The sequence below is a fragment of the Eublepharis macularius genome, chromosome 12 (assembly GCF_028583425.1).
Source record: "Eublepharis macularius isolate TG4126 chromosome 12, MPM_Emac_v1.0, whole genome shotgun sequence".
In the NCBI taxonomy this organism is placed as follows: domain Eukaryota; kingdom Metazoa; phylum Chordata; class Lepidosauria; order Squamata; family Eublepharidae; genus Eublepharis; species Eublepharis macularius.
The window spans coordinates 16,432,331-16,448,789 of NC_072801.1; the positions used below are offsets into that span (position 1 = coordinate 16,432,331).

Below are 16,459 nucleotides of genomic sequence, written 5' to 3' on the forward strand. Positions count from 1 at the left end.
TTGGGCAAAAAAAAGGCAACCAGGGCGACCAATGGGCTACAAGGAGGAGGGACCAAGGGGCGGGGTGAGTCAAGAAAGGGGGAAACTCCCAGGAGGGTTAAGTTGACGAAGTTATCCCCGTGGCCGCGCACTCCTTGTGGAACGACGAGCCGGTTTCCTCGCGTCTTGGTCTATGCTATGGTAAGTCCTTCAAATTTGCGTGGGGCGCAGTGTGGTTGTGCATTGTCGTTTAAGACGATGAAAGGTCTAGAGCGAGTTTTGTCTTGGTCTCCCCTGCACCACCAGTTTGTCTAAAATAGAAAAATAACGCCTGAAACGGTGCCTCCTGTCTTCTGGCAGCGGGAAGCGCTTTGGCATTTCAAGAGCATCTTTGAAAGGATCGCCTTTATGCGACCGATGGGTGGAACTCGGGCGGCAAGCCTTCGCCTAGTTGCTGCGTGGACTTGAGGGAAGCTGACAAGTGTCCAACCTGTGTAAGACGGCACTTGTAGTTTGGCTCTTTTCTATTTAAGCTGAGGAACAAATTAACGCGGCAGATACTGAAGAGGCTGCAAAGTTCCTCCAAAGCAGGCGGCTAGTGATTATGAGGCTGTGGAGGAAACGGAATACTTTTAATGATTGTTTCTTTTTGTGTGCGTTTTTTAATTATAACCCAGTAAGAAGGGGGTCTCGGGGTCCCAGTAGTGCTTCTAGTAATCTCTTATATAGAGAGAAATCCCGATCGACTGGAAATTGTAGGTGCCCTTGTTGGCCTGGGGCGCCGGGAGTTGATAGGAACTAACTGAAACATTATAGAGAAGTGAGAAAGCTTTCGAGTTCACCAGAGCTTTTCTTTTAAATTACATTTTAAAAGGAGGGCGATGATGTTGGGCATGAGAGAAAAGCAGGGCCGTGGAGACTGTCACAGCTTTAAAATGGAACAAGAGGAAGTGTGATGCAGACTTAATTAGATGAAATGTACTAGGAACAAAAATTAAGTTTGTTGTACCAAAAGATGTAGGGACAAAAATACAGCGGCCAGTTTTCCTTTGAATGTTAAAAAACCAGATATAATTCAGATCTGTCTCCAGATACCAGTCCCTTCTAGGGCAGAGAGCAAAAGTAAAGAAAAATGTCACAGTCCTTGTATCAACAGAACTGGCACAGTAGAAGCCACCTTGGGTAGTGTTACCTATGGTTGGGTGCCTTTTCGCCTCCATAGCAAGGTCCCATCATTAAATGCTAGGTCATTTCCTATAATTCTAGGATCCTCTTCCTGGATGGCTAAATTTGGTAATTGTTAGAAGAAACAGACGTTGCAAGAAACCATGTTGTTCAGTTACAAAGAAAAAAGTTAATGCAAATTTTGTCATTTTGCATAAACTTTTACAATCTGGGAACCTTGATCTGAAGAATTTTTATTCAGATGTAAATCTCACCGAGTTCCTCATGATATATTCTAAACTAAGTGTGCACAGGGTTGCAGTCTTTGTAGGAGTACAATAAAATGAAACTAACATTCCACACTTATTTTGGTGTATGTAAGATATGGAGACCTGGTAGACTTTTATTTATCCTGTTTTTAGTGAATGGTCCCAAAGCACTTGATATTGGATTGTTGAAGTGGGTGTAGAGATAGACCTGCTCAGTGCTTGAAGAAACACACATGTAAGTCACTTTGATTTTTTTTTCAAGGAAAACCTGGATCAAACTTTTTGTGGTTATATGATATTATGAACTCAGAGATCTAGGCAGTCCAGAGAAAGCTTGTAATCTACTTTCAACTCTGTCTTTGAAGTACAGTTATGTGGATGCAAGATTTAGTGGGATACCTCCTAGGAAAAACTGATATTGGCAAGTTGCTGTAGCTTTACTTGTTCTGCCATATATAAAGGGGACGGGATATAATCCAAACATAAAAACCAACAAAGCATCTCTAAAACAGAGCCCCCCACCCCCGCTTTACCTTACTTTGTTGTAGACTAGAAGCCTTAACAAAACTGCTGCTCTTCTAATAAGCTCAGCTTGGAGGAGAAATTCAGTTTGGTGTTAAAACTGCAGTCCAATTTCAAATCTTAATTTGTAGTTTTAATCTATCTTTTGTGACTTCTCTGCATCCCAGATATTTGTAGCGTTCAGTTGATTTCTTGCTTTAGTGCAGTATTTCTGAATGTGCAGACATGGAAGAACTTCAGGGGTCAAGAGTTTTCTAAAATGTGAGACATGGCCTCATGAGAGTCATGAGTGTCTGAAGGCTACAGGCCTAACTCTCTCTAACAGCTGCTCCTGGGTAAATCATGCAGGTTGCATGGTAGCACATTCCCCAGTGTTTGCTGCCAGACCTAGCTGCAATGAGTCCCTCAAAAGCCAAAACACTCCTGGAAAGGGCCCTGCCTCTTCCTTTTAGAAGCAGGTGCAGCTTCTATCATTAAACCCTCAATGAATTTTTTTTTAGATTTCAGATTTTTCAGCAAACCTGGCCTTTTCTGAGGTTTCTAGAAGGATCTGTCCATGGCCCCAGTCTCTGGCTTTAAGTATCCACAGATTGAACTATGTTGAGAATATAGATACATTGATGTGCTGCCCTAATATGCATTGGACCACATGAGGAAAGCATGGTTGAGGTTTTTTACCCTTGCATTGACTGGGAAATTGAAACTGATTCTTCTGCCTCACACATCTGCTGTTTGCCTTGGAATGAAAAAAGGCAGGCGTCTCCTCCTTTTTCCTTGGTGTGTGTGTGTTGGGGGGGGGGTAGTTTTGGTTCTGCTCAGGCATTTTGTAGTGTTTCATCTAGTTAGGCATCAAGTCTGTGTAGCACTTTTCAGTAATTCTCTGCTAGTTACGTTCAAAACAGTACTAGAATAAAAAGAAAATAGTTGTTCAAAACTGTTCCTAACCTTAAAATCACAGGACCAATTCAGAAATCAAGGCCACTTCCTCACAGGGATTTTTTGCCCACATGAAATGCAGCCCCTCCCCCAATTAAACGTGAACATCTAAACAGTGTCACGATAAGCTCTACATCTCTTGCCTGGTCCTTTAAAAGCCCTCCTTTTTTCACCTGAGCCATGTTGTAGCTGTATTGTGTGTGTGTGTGTGGGGGGGATTCTGTGTTATGAGGGGGGGACACTTCTGATTGTTGTTGCATGTGTGGTTTCATGTAGGTATGATAAAGGAAAAGGTGAACAGTGGTGGCAACAGCGGAGGGTACCAGGAGGCTGTATATAGATGCCATTGCGGTCTCTTCCCACTGCTCTCTGTCATAGCTGTATGTGTGTAAGTTTTCATGGTCCCATCCCAGGGTTGCCAGGTCCCCTGACTCCCCCAACGGGAGTTCAGAGGCCTGGCACTTACCTTTCTACATTCATGGGTTCCTGTTCGCGTGTGTGCACGCTCCCAGCTTGCGCAATGATGGCACTTCCAGGAAGGTCAAGGGGCAGCCTGGGAGCACTCCCATGCTCACCAGGGTGCTGAATTGGCCCGCTGTGGGGTGTGGCCCGATTTCCCCACTCTAACTGCCACACCACAGTATACCCCATTCTTTCTGCCAATAAGTGAACATTTGCTGTTTATTGCTATGAGAAATAGTAAATCACAAGTGAGGACCTGGGCCGTTTCCAGACGGCTTACCTGCCTCCGGAACGTTGCGCCATCTTGCGGGGAAAACGCGATATTTCGCGTTTTCCCCGCAAGATGGCGCAACGTTCCGGAGGCAGGTAAGCCGTCTCGAAACGGCCCTGCAAGGACTTGCAGGGGCATACAATTTCTCCCCCTCCCATGTCTTCTTTCCTTTCCCAGCTCCCCATAGCCTCTCCTCCTTTTCCTGCTTCTTTCTCTCCCTCCCACCCATCTTTGTCTTCCCTACTGTCTTCACTTTTTCCCTTCTTCCCGACAGCCTCTCCTTTATGGCCCAGTTGTGTGGTGCCGGCTGAGCTAGGCCCAGCTGTGTGGTGGGGAACCTGCAAGGACTTGTGAGGGGGGTATTCTAGTTTTCCCTTTATCCCCTTCCCTACACTATTTCCTCTTTCTCTTCTCCTGGCAGCCTCTATATGCTCACCTTTCCTTATGTCCTTCTCTCCTTGAAATCCACCAAACAACTTACCTTTTATCTGCCCCCATCTTACCTATATTTCTTAATGTACTTCATTTATATACTGCCTTTATCCACAATTGGGACCCAAAGCAGCTTACATCATTCTCCTTGCCTCCATATTACCCACAAAGCAAGCCTGAGAGGTAGGTTAGGCTGAATGTGTGTGACTGGATCAAAGCTACCCAGTGAGCTTCTGCACCAGAGTAGTAATTTGAACTTGGGTCTTCTGGATCATACTCTGAAACTCTAACCACTATACTGCATTGGCTTTTGTTGAGAGTGGCTGCTGTTGAATAGTAGCAAGCATCCAGGCCTGGGTGAGTCATGCTGGTAATGTGGTAGCAATTTGCCTGGTGGTTGCTTCTGGGCCTGATCCCAATGAGTCCTCAAAGGACTCATGGAAAGGGCCTTGTCCACTCCCTCTTCTTGTTCTGGACAGAAATCAAGCATGGAATACTGGCTGAACTGTTATGGTTGACTAGCAACAGCCACAGAGAGCATCTGATTAAATCTACAGGCTCTCCTTTTATCATTTTTGCTTTTTTAACACCCCCCCCCCCCCCCGAGTTTTTGTTCAGCTTTTTCTGCAAACCTAGGGCATTTTTCAGACGTGTAGGAAGACCCATCTTGTCCTTTCATGGTTCCAATATCTTGATTTAAATATTGTCAGATCAGGGCCACTTGGTTATTAGTATAAGATACCATTTTAATGAGTTTAATGCCTGTTCTTCATAGGCTGGCCATCGTTTGGCGATGTGACAGGGATGAAATATAGGAACAGGACAAAAGGTGCACTGTGTCCCTAAGATCCTTGCAGTTGCGCTCTCTGCACCATGCTACACTTAACCATAATGTAACTTTAAATAGACAGGGCTTTTCCAGATTCTAATCACAGTATTAACTGATGTATTTTTTTCCTCACAAATCTGAAGATCAGTTTTTGACATGTTGTAGCAGCAGCTATGTATTTCAACAGGGTAAGTAGGTGACTGAAAAACTAAGTGTGATGGCTTGTTTCCTCCCAAAATTTAAGCTGCTGACTTTCTTTATTAGATTGTATTTTGAGTTAGCAATTACCTATTGTGCTAAGGACAAAATACAAAGTGAGCAAATACTATTATTTATAGGTGAATCAGATTTGAAAGGATTTGTAATTTTTCTGTGCAGTCTTGGTATTTCTGTAGTGTAGCATTTTAAAAGAAGTTGTAGGTGCCTGCAGTTTGATTATGTAATGGTAAGACACTATTTCCCCCACAGTGTCATCTTTCAGAAGGAACTTCGTAGCTTAGCTACTATCTTTACATACAGTCCTTTATAAACTTTTGCTGTAGCATTCATTCATTCAAAGTACTTATCCTGACCTTCCAATAAGCTTAGGGTTACTCACTCCCCCACCAAATTGCAACCGTGTTTGCAATATACACAAAACTATTTTGAAAAAAAATCTTTTCAGTCATACTTCTTGTACTACTTTAGAATGGCTGGGAAGGGAAAGAACAAAATCTAATGTAACATCTTTCTTTCCAGAAGAAATACCTGTTAAATCATGCCTTTAGAGCTACTCTGCAAGGTCCCCATGGATCCAACATTTTCTTTCATGGGGAGGCAGATATTTCTGGAGATTTGAGGGCGAAGCCTGCAGAGGAAATATAATGCCAAAGAAACAATTTTCTCCCAGGGATCTGATCTGTGTTGTCTGGAAATCAGTTGTAATTCTGGGATATCTCCAGGACCCATCTGGAGGTTGGCAATCATATGGCCTGGGGAGAGAGAGCAAGAGGAACTCAGAATTAGCCCCATTGCTTTGACAACTGGCATGCCACCATCTCCAGAAACTCCTGTGTTATAAATTATTGTTAATGGAAAATATAAGGCATAAATGAAGGAAAAAGAATCTGAGATGGTCTGGGAGTTTGCGATCGGTAACTAGAAATCTTGTGTTATTACTCACTTGATAACTTTAGTTTCATGATATAATTAGCACTCATGAATATTGTGATCATGAACCTTACAGTCACTTGACAGTACATGCCTGGTAGGGATAATGTCACGAGTACTCGGATAATGCACTTATAACGCTGTGTCAGTGTTGAGTAATTTAATCTACATACTCCACTGTTTAGCTGTTATGAGTTAAGTAGCGGTTAACATAGAAATTTAGAGGCTGTGTTGTCTGATTCACATGACACAACTTGTGTATGTATGTTTAAGGGTTGCCGAAAGAAACGGATGATGATATTTTGGCACTAGATTCTAGGAATAATCTTTAGGTGCAGCCTACAATGCCGCTCAAGGATTGCAAGGAGGGATGCAGAGAGGGTCCTTCATGAAGCCTTCATATAGCTGGATGTTCAATAGATAGATAGGTATTACTATTGCATAAACAGAGAATTTCAGAAAACAAATATGGCTTCCACCTCTTCCCATTGCAGCAAGCCCCCAACTCCTCCCATCCCTCCATTTGTGTCTGCTGCAGATTTGGAGCTAATACCGCCTTATCTCTAACAGGAAAGCAGCACCCTCCCACCCCCAAAAATGATTTTGCAGAAGCACTTGAGACCAGGGCCGTTTCCAGACGGCTTACCTGCCTCTGGAACGTTGCGCCATCTTGCGGGGAAAACGCGAAACATCGCGTTTTCTCGCGCGAGTTTTGCACAACGTCACGCAAAACTCGCGCGAGAAAACGCGATATTTCACGTTTTCTCCGCAAGATGGCTCAACGTTCCGGAGGCAGGTAAGCCGTCTGGAAACGGCCCTGGAAAATAATATATATTGTTTGTTGACCCTGAAGGGACACTTCAAACACTGGCTGGCCTGCTGGACTAGTTTTATTTAACAGTTCTTGTTTTTCATATAAACTAAGGCACCAATTACTAATTACTTGTGAATCCTGTCTGACTAGACCAGGTGTCACCAGGTAGGAAATCCTAAATTTAAACACTGTTGTAAACAGAGCAATACAAGCTGTGGGCTCATCAGCATTCGCCTAGAACTTCTAGAATGTAGTTTGGGTGTCTACAAATTTTGGCTTAGCATGATGTGGTTGTCACTCACTCTTCCTTCTCAAAGAGTGCCATATATGCCTAAGGAGAGGAGAAATGGGCATGTTCTTGTTTTGTAGCCAGTAGACATTTAAGGAAAGCAGGAAGTGGTTCAAGTCCATCTTGCAACTTCCATAACACATGCGCAGATACTTTGGAAAGGGGATGAAAGAGTTACTCTGCCTGTGTTCTACAAAATCTCCATTGAAAATTACTAATCTCTCCCCATGCCGATGTATTGTCGAAGGCTTTCACGGCCGGAGAACGATGGTTGTTGTGGGTTTTCCGGGCTGTATTGCCGTGGTCTTGGCACTGTAGTTCCTGACGTTTCGCCAGCAGCTGTGGCTGGCATCTTCAGAGGTGTAGCACCAAAAGACCGAGATCTCTCACTGAGAGATCTCTGTCTTTTGGTGCTACACCTCTGAAGATCTCTCACTGAGAGATCTCTCACTGAGAGATCTCGGTCTTTTGGTGCTACACCTCTGAAGATGCCAGCCACAGCTGCTGGCGAAACGTCAGGAACTACAGTGCCAAGACCACGGCAATACAGCCCGGAAAACCCACAACAACCATCGTTCTCCGGCCGTGAAAGCCTTCGACAATACAGTAGAAAAACTGCTTCTGGGAAGAGGAGTTTTTGTGGTGTCACATTCTCACAGCTGTTCAGTGCAACGCACAGCTACTTTCTATCCCGGATGTGCATAACCAGTTTTCCTTGGGAGATGATTGTATGCAGGAACATAATGTGTGGGTGTGTATGCTTCCACCGTTTCAAGGATGTACATCTGGACACATACTTACATGCCAATATTATGCAGTTAGCCATTATGATTTCAGGAACAGTTTTTAATGTAACTGGTTTCTCAGAGGGGAAATAATTCATCAGCATTATTTTTTCTAAGGTAAATGTTTATCTGATTTATGAGTGAACTTTAACAAATGTATTCTCTTAGCACTAGCAGACACAACTATTTATATGCATTTTTAAACATTTCATCTTAAGTATAGAAGGTCCATTAGCTGTGTAACAGATCTTCAGCTTTGCAAAGGACAACATGTTTAAAAATAGTTTCATGTACGTAGCCATGTTGATCTGCAGTAGACCAGCGGGATTTGAGTCCAGGGGCACTTTAGAGACCAACAAGATTTTCAGGGTGTAAACTTTCAAGAATCAAAGCTCCCTTCTTCAGATACAGTGAGGAGAGACGATCCCTGAGCCTTTACATCCCAGGTAAGAGATGGGAGGGATGAAGCAAAGACAGGAGTCAGGATGTGAAGAAGCAGTGCAGATTAGAGCAGAAATTAGCATCTGCAGCGAGATAAAGATTCTATGTCTCTATTCAGTCTCGAGGTGGGATGGGGTCTATTGTTTGGAACTTGTAAATGAACTCACGTTCACAATCTCACATTGTAATCAGTCCTTGAAGCTTCTTTGAGGACAGCCACTTTTAGGTCACTAGTGGAATGTCCTGGATCGTTAAAATGTTCTTCCACTAGTTTTGGGGTGTTGTGATTTTCTTTTCTTTTTTTAAATAAAGTTTTATTTGAAAAAGAAATAGAAATGACAATAGAAAGTGCATAGAAACGTATACAGCATATACAAAGAACTACATTTGAGCTACAACAGAAAAATATATTCAAAATATGTGACAACACAACTTGCTTATGTAAAAGTTTTCTTCTCCCTCTCCTTGATTGCTTATGTCTAAACTTTAATAGCAATAGTTTTTAATCAGTCATCTCTTCCATAAATTATACTCAATGTTTTTAAGGGCTCTATGTTATGATTATTCTATTTCCATATTAACTACTCTTAGTTTTTCTTAGTTTCGAGCTAGGTAATCAAAGAAATCATTCCACTTGTTCTGGAATTCCAATATTGGTCTGTTATGCGCACAGCTAATTTAGCCATCGATGCATGTGTGTCTATCCACTCAGGCATATTAGGGCAAGCTTCTGTCTTCCATTTTGCTGCATATAGTTCTCCCACAGCTGCCACTGTATACTGAAAGAGTTCTTCTTGTTCTTTTGTAACATTACTCGTTAGAAAGTTTAATGCATATTTTCCAGATTCAACTCAAACCGCTAGTTTTTGAGCGTTGTGATTTTCAGTGTCAGATTTATGCCTATTTATTCTTTTGCGTAGGGACCGATCTTTTTGTCAAAAGGAGAGAGTGGAAGGGCATTGCTGACAATTAATCGCATAAATAATGTTGGAAGGTGAACAAAAGAATGATATAACTAGTGTTGTTAGATCCAGTGATTTTGTTGTGGGAGTGAATACAGGGACATAGTTGATATCTTGGTTTATTGCAAGTCTTGGTTCCGGAGACTGTGCCATGAAGTACATTATTGTGAGTGAGAAGCTGTTTAAGTTTATGGGCTGTCTGTGGGCAAGAAAAGGTTTGCCTCCCAATGCTTGTGAGCGAAAAGTATCCTTGTATAACATAGGTTGCAAGGCACTGATGATGTGTTGAACTGGTTGAGCTGAGATCTGAATATGATGACCACCAGTGGTGTTCTGTTGTTATTTCAATTGGGCCTATCTTGTAGCAAGTTATCACTTGGTATCATTCTGGCTTTGTTGATCTGTTTCCTTACTACATCAGGTGAATATTGTAGTTCCAAAAATATCTGTTGTAGATCCTGCAGGTGACAATCTCTGTCAGAGGGATTGGAACCGATGCAGCTGTAACATAGCGCTTGGTTGCAGAGGAGGGATTGTTTGGTGTGTTTAGGATAGTGACCGAAGGCATGTAAATATGTTTGCTGATCAGTAGGTTTCCAGTATAATGTGGCTTTTAAGGTTCTGTCATGTATTTGTACAGTGGTGTCTAGAAAATGTACTTCCTGTGTAGATTGATTCATGGTCATATTGATGGTGGGGTGGAAGTTGCTGAAGGCCTGGTGCAATTCCTCCAGTGCTTCTTGCCCATGTGGAGTGTCCATATAGATTTGTTCCTGTATGTGTGTGGGTAATTCCTTCAATCCTACTATGTTCCATTTGGTATTCTTGAACAGGGTCTGAGGTTAATTGTTCGTAGAAAGTACAAAATATATTTACAAAATAACTCTTCACAGCTTCTTTTAATTCTCTTTACTTGCAACACTCTCTTCAAATAGGTACTCAAGGCATTTCACCTTTCCCCAAATTAGCTTGGTTTAAGTTACTGCATTTTAGGTCAATTGCAAACACACAGACACACACCCCTGGTCTGTATCTTTCTTCTCTGATCAGCAAAGTTTGAAACCCTCGTCCAGATTAAGTGGCTGTTCCACAGCAGAAGAGCTGCTGAAGTTTGAGTAAGGCTCCTTTTGATTGGAGAAAAGTTTCATACAGGATACAGGCCATTAACTCTAAACTGCTTTAAAATAAATCAATTCATGTCACTTTGACTTAAAGCTGCATTGTGTATAAATATTAGCCAAGCATGATTCCACTGACTGTAGCATAAAATTCAACTGATACTTTTGTAATGGCAGACCACTTTTAAGCCTTTGAGGGGTTCATCTCAAGTGTGAGAAAAAAATAGTTCTGAAGCATAATGCATCACACTGGATTAACCATGAAAACTAGGCTCGCCGGGTACCTGCCAATGGCAGGCAAACTCAGTGATTTTCCCCTCTGCCTGCGGATTGCTGGCAATTGGTGAGAGGTGGCAAGCTGCCTGGTGATCTTCTGCCACCAGGAGGCAACCTGGGCAAACAGGCAGTGTGCACACCCCAGCAGGCGTGATGACATCACTTCCGGAAGTGATGTTATTGTGTTGACTGCAGGAGTACTTCTGAATTTTGCACAGAGGTGATTTCTGCCCCAAACAGGCCAATTCATAAAGAATCAGCCCTGCATGAAATATGGGAGTACTCCACTATTCAATGCGATGCTATCACTTCCAGAAGTGGTCTCATCGCACCCTTGCCAGGAGTGTGCATTCATGAAGGGTGAAGCCTGGTAAGTACTGGCTCCCTCTCACTGGTTGCCAAGAAGACCTGGCAACCCTAGTGAAAACTAATATTTTCAATATCATAAAAACCCAAATTGGGATCCATGGATATTTGCAGCAGAAGTATAGTTAGGGCAGACACGATGAAAGACAAAGGTTCGGTGCAGTGGTTAAGAGCCTGAGACTCTAATCTGGAGAGCCGGGTTTAATTCCCCACTCCTCCACTTGAAGTCAGCTGGGTGACCTTGGGCTAGTCACAGCTCTCTGGAGCTCTCTCAGCCCCACCCACCTCACAGGGTGTTTTGTTGTGGTGATAATAATGACATACTTTATAAACTGCTCTGAGTGGGCATTAAGGTGTCCTGAAGGGCGATATATAAATTGAATGTTGTTGTTGTTGTTGTTTTATTCTCTTTGCTCCCAACCCCCCCCCCCCTTTATCTAGCCCTACTATTGCTTTTTCCAGTCCTTTCACAAGCTATTCCTGCAAAGGGTTTGAAGTCTACTCTTGGTAGGGAGCCTATCTTATCTTCCATCCCCTATGAGGTTCCCTGGACATTCATGGTAGACATTTTCTTTGCATCTAGATATGCTATGCAGATTTTCATGGCTTTTACATTTCTTTAGTTTAGAACCTCATATGTGATCTGTTGAAAGCCAGTACTGTGGAAACAGTTCACTAACCGGCCGATTCCAGACAGCCCTCTGCAATCCGAAACGTCACGCGTTGTCACGCGTCGTCGCGCGGAAAACACGAAATATCGCGTTTTCTCGCGAGAGTTTTGCGCGAGGTCGCGCAAAACTCGCACAAGAAAACACGATATTTTGCATTTTCCACGCAACGACGCACGACGTTTCAGATTGCAGAGGGCCGTCTGGAATCGGCCCAGGTATTCTTGGTATTTCTGTGGTTGTGATGTGATTGCAACATCTCCTGTAGCAATTTCTAAGTCTTCTTTGCACATATTCCACAAATGCTGCTCGTGGCTATGATTCAGTGTTCACATGGAAGCTATTTCATTCAGATCTTATGACTACTAGTTTCCCTCTGAAGTTGAGAACAATGTAGAAGTGACACTGGGAGACTGTTTTGAAAGCTTCTCCTGCACGTGCAAATCTCATGCAATTCTGTGCCTCAAGCCTGCCTAGTATTCATGTTATTGCACAGGAACTTTCCACAAGGCATAGGATAATTTAAAGCCTTGTTAATGACACTTCCCTAGCACACATTTTAATATCAATAGTGTGATGTTCCTTGTACGCGAGGAATTCTTTTTTAATTTTCCAAGAACTAAAACCATCTCCATAGTAATTGGGCATCCCTTTTATTTCTTCCTGTGCTGATCATATCTTCAGGGAACTTTTATGCGTTTACATGGATATCAATGAATGGGAACAAGGTCGTGGGGAACAAGTATATGCTGGGGGCTGTTCCCAGGAGTCTAGGGCCGATTCCAGACGGGCACAAATAAAGCGAGTGCTTTCGCTTTTCCAGCGACCTCACTCGTAAAAACCCGTAATGTCCCGTCCCTGCTTACCTCCGGTTCATGGCGCTGTGTTGCGCTCCAGAAGCAGATGGTGTGAACGCCATATTGCGGGTTTGCACACTTCTGGACGCTTCGTCGCCGTGGAGAGGCCCTCCCCTTTCCCTCCTTCCTTTGCCGGCCGGCCGGCAACAATATTCCCTTAATTTTTTTTTTAAAACCGGGTGCCATTTGCGCAGTTGCACGTTTGCGCACATCGAACTGCGCAAATGCGCACAAATGCACAAAAGTTGACGCTGCGTATTCGCATACCTGCACATTTGCGCATTTGCGCAAAACACGTAAAAAAATTTTTTAAAAAAACTGAAATGCGAACCAATGAAGGCCCCCGACATCAACTGTGACGGGGAGGAAACAACCAATCCCGGGTACCTCAGTTGGCCATGCGAACATCCGGAAGCGGGATGGCACAGCACGCTGCGAGACAAAGCGGATGGAGACGAAAGTGAACGTGTGGCCAGTAAGCGATTATTTCCGCAGAAAAACCGCAATTTCTGGCCATCTGGAATCGGCCTAGGAGTACAACCTGGGAGTGGGTTGTACAATAATTCAGGTGAGGTGTGGAAAGCATCTTGTATGGGCATCAGTTGTAGGGAAAGCATTGTGTGTTAGACATGATGAATTCCATGCTGAGTGTAAACATAAAGAGTAGCCATGCTGAGTTAGATCAATGGTCCAGCAGTATCCTGTTTCACGCAAGATGGCTTCTGAAGGCTCACAGGAATGGCAATGAGGCCACAGCTTTCCCTTGTTGGCCTCCCGCACAGGTATTTAGAATGCTGCTTTCTTCAAACGAGTTTCTTCCCTGCCGTCCTTGCCCCTGAGAGGCCTATCTATCATAACTTCATCCAGTTCTATTTTAAAAACCGACTAAATAAGTGGCCTCCTCTACATTCCGTGACAACTAATTCAACTCAGTTGATTACCCTTAGAGGGAAGAAGTATTTTCTTTTAGCTATCCTATATTTACTACCCATCAACTTCATTTGGTATCCCTAAGTTTTAGCATGATAGGAGAAGTTATTCACTCTCCACTTTCTCCACCTCATGGTCTTTGATGATTATGTGTAGGTATGCATCTATAGATTTACAGAGTACACCAAAAAGGCTGAGGGGAAGAGCAGGGGATTAAACACTGGTGGGGTTTTTTGGTTCAGCTTAGATCACACAGTTTGAACCAAGTTTCATCCTGGAGACAGAGAGAGAGAGAGAGAGAGATCCATATATGTCTATCATTTTTTGTATAATTCACTATTATAGAATCCTTTGAGAGAAATGTTGTTAGTTTTGGTGTTGCACTATTAAGTCCGTCCACTCCTGCAAAGCTTTAATTTTAAACCACTGACCCTGGAAATGCCACTTCTGAATCAAACTGGCTTGCCTTTTAAGGCTGATGGACTTGCCTCCATCAGTGTTTCAGTTTTTGTTTCAATGTTTCTGGATGATCTACCATTCAATGTTAAATCATGACGTAAATGTTTCCTTCTTGTTGCTGTAATGGAGCATAGACAAATGTTCTAAACTATAAACAGGAGATGGGATTTACAGCATTGCATAATGTCCAAAAGCTACTTTGCTCCCTAGTTCCAGTAAAAAATATCAATCCTAATGCCTTCTGTTTAGGCCATGTAAGAAAAACTTCATGTTTTTACTTATTTCTGTATTTTTCTTCTTGCCTCTAGACAAAATGAGAGACCGACTCTTTGAGCTTCATGAGCTATCAAGGCTTTATGGCCAACATACTCCTAATACAGATGATGGCTTCCAATTATCTCGTGAAACCCTTCTGTTTGAGACAGATTATGCCTTAGCAAATCTTTACAAAGACATTCAAGCAATCCGAACAAACAATAATCACTTGAAAGGAGATGTTCGTCGTCTGAGCAAACAAAATGCCCGCTTTCTTACATCTATGCGCCGCCTCAGCAGCATTAAACGTGATACTAACACAATTGCAAAAGACATAAAGGCCCGTGGAGAAGAAATCCACAGGAAACTTCAGGCTTTGAGAGACTTCAGCGAAGACGCAGAAACAAAATATGGTTCCAGCTCTATCATAGCCCGTGTATCAAAGGACCACTATGTTGATCTAATGCATACTTTTCAAGAGGCTGTGTTTGAATACAACGAGACAGAGATGAACCAGCGGGATAACTGCAAGAATAGGATTCAGCGACAGCTAGAGATCATGGGCAAGGATGTGTCTGGGAACCAAATAGAGGACATGATTGACCAAGGCAGGTGGGATGTTTTCTCTGAGAACCTTCTGTCTGATATCAAGGGAACTCGTTCAGCCTTGAATGAGATAGAGACCCGGCACAAAGAGCTAATGAAGTTGGAGTGTCGAATAAAGGAGGTCCACGAGCTATTCTTCCAAGTAGCACTGTTGGTGGAAGAGCAGGCTGACACGTTTAATGTTATTGAGCTCAATGTGCAGAATGTTGCAGACTATGTTGGAGAAGCAAAAGGTGAAGTGAGAAGAGCCCTAGAATATAGGAGGAAACATCCATTCCGGACAATCGTCTGCTATTGTTTAAAATGTTTTAAGGGATGGTAACTACTGGTTGCCTTTAAATCTCTAGATCAACACTGTGGGGAGTGTTCAAATTACTATACATTTTATAATAAAGTTGCTAGTATCATAGCCAGTTCAATGCCACTTTCTTGGAGGAAAGAAAAGAGGATGAAACTAAAGAACTATAAAGGAACAGGAGTCTAGATAGTATATTTTAGACCACTGTTGTACACCCATGATTCTAGAGTTCTGATACACACTTAGTTATAAATAAGATGCTTATTTTTATATGTATATTATTGTATATATTCCACAAATAAAAGTATAAACTATTTATTTTGGTTACTATATGAAGGAAATTGTTGTGTTGCTCTTTGTCTTTTTCTTGTTGATTGTAGAAAGGCGTGAAAAAGAAGAGATGGGAGGAGGCTGCAGTTGCTAACTGTGTATAAAGCCACAGCTTGGGCATAAATAGTGATGGAGAGGCCGCACAAGAGAGTGGGACTCACCAGATGCTATGAAGCTTGTGTAGTTCTGTCTAGACGACTGCAGAGCTGGCTGGAGATGAGTGAGGCTTTTGGCAGAGACAGCTTTTAACCCTTCCCCATGAAATAATTTCTACATGATAACAGATCAAGGAAGGGGTGAAAACCTCACCCAGTCTTCAGCCTTTCTAGTTTATAATGCTTTTAAGGATGGTCAAAGCAAAAAAATGTAAATGTAAAACTTCAGTAATCAAGTATACAATTTCCCTACTTCACAAAGAATACCAAAATTCTTTTGCAACCTTCAGGGAGTATTTTTAATTTTTTTTATACTGAGTTACTGTTTCTATTGTATTTTTATTGTTTAAGGAAAAGATTTCCAGTATTGTATAACTTCCTGCTAATTTGATTTCTAATAAATATATTTTTTCAGAAATTGAACGCTTTATACTGTGCTCTCAAGTTGGAACAAATACTGTTGAGCATTTAATATAATTTTAGGTACAATTATGTTAAACGTTCTTTTGCATGAAATTCAATGGAACTTTAAATCTTTGGATTATAATGCAAGACAAAGCACACACAGAGAGATTCAGTAGTGCTATGGAAATAGGATTGTCAGGTGTTGGATTTCCCCTTGGACAGTCCATTTTTTTTCTTGGACTGTCCAGAGAAGTGGGGTTAAAATACTAGATATAATAAATGTCTGGTATTTTGAGTGTTGAGTGTTAGCAGCTGGCTGCTAGTTTGCAGGAACAACAAGAGAAACCACTGTGGAATACAATGCTACCCAAATAGAAAATAATGTATACTGAAAATATTCTTAGTTACTCTTAATAAACTATACGTGTCAGT

At 42.3% G+C, this 16,459-nt stretch overlaps 1 protein-coding gene across 2 annotated transcripts; it reads left to right on the top strand.

The window, feature by feature from the left end:
- The first annotated feature begins 148 nt into the window (after positions 1 to 148).
- LOC129340437 (syntaxin-11-like) lies at positions 149 to 15,379 on the top strand. 2 transcript variants are annotated; one of them, XM_054995240.1, is made up of 2 exons: positions 149 to 180; positions 14,287 to 15,379. In XM_054995240.1, the coding sequence occupies exon 2, from the start codon at positions 14,292 to 14,294 to the stop codon at positions 15,159 to 15,161; it is 870 nt and encodes a 289-aa protein (XP_054851215.1). In that variant the 5' UTR covers positions 149 to 180; positions 14,287 to 14,291; the 3' UTR covers positions 15,162 to 15,379. The 2 variants fall into 2 exon arrangements, with proteins under 2 accessions (XP_054851215.1, XP_054851216.1); XM_054995241.1 differs by lacking the exon at positions 149 to 180 and adding an exon at positions 1,630 to 1,647.
- Positions 15,380 to 16,459: the final 1,080 nt, after the last annotated feature.

What these genes read in the sequence shown, in the direction of transcription:
- LOC129340437 (XM_054995240.1), top strand. Translation starts at nt 14,292, where the DNA reads ATGAGAGACCGACTCTTTGAGCTTCATGAGCTATCAAGGCTTTATGGC.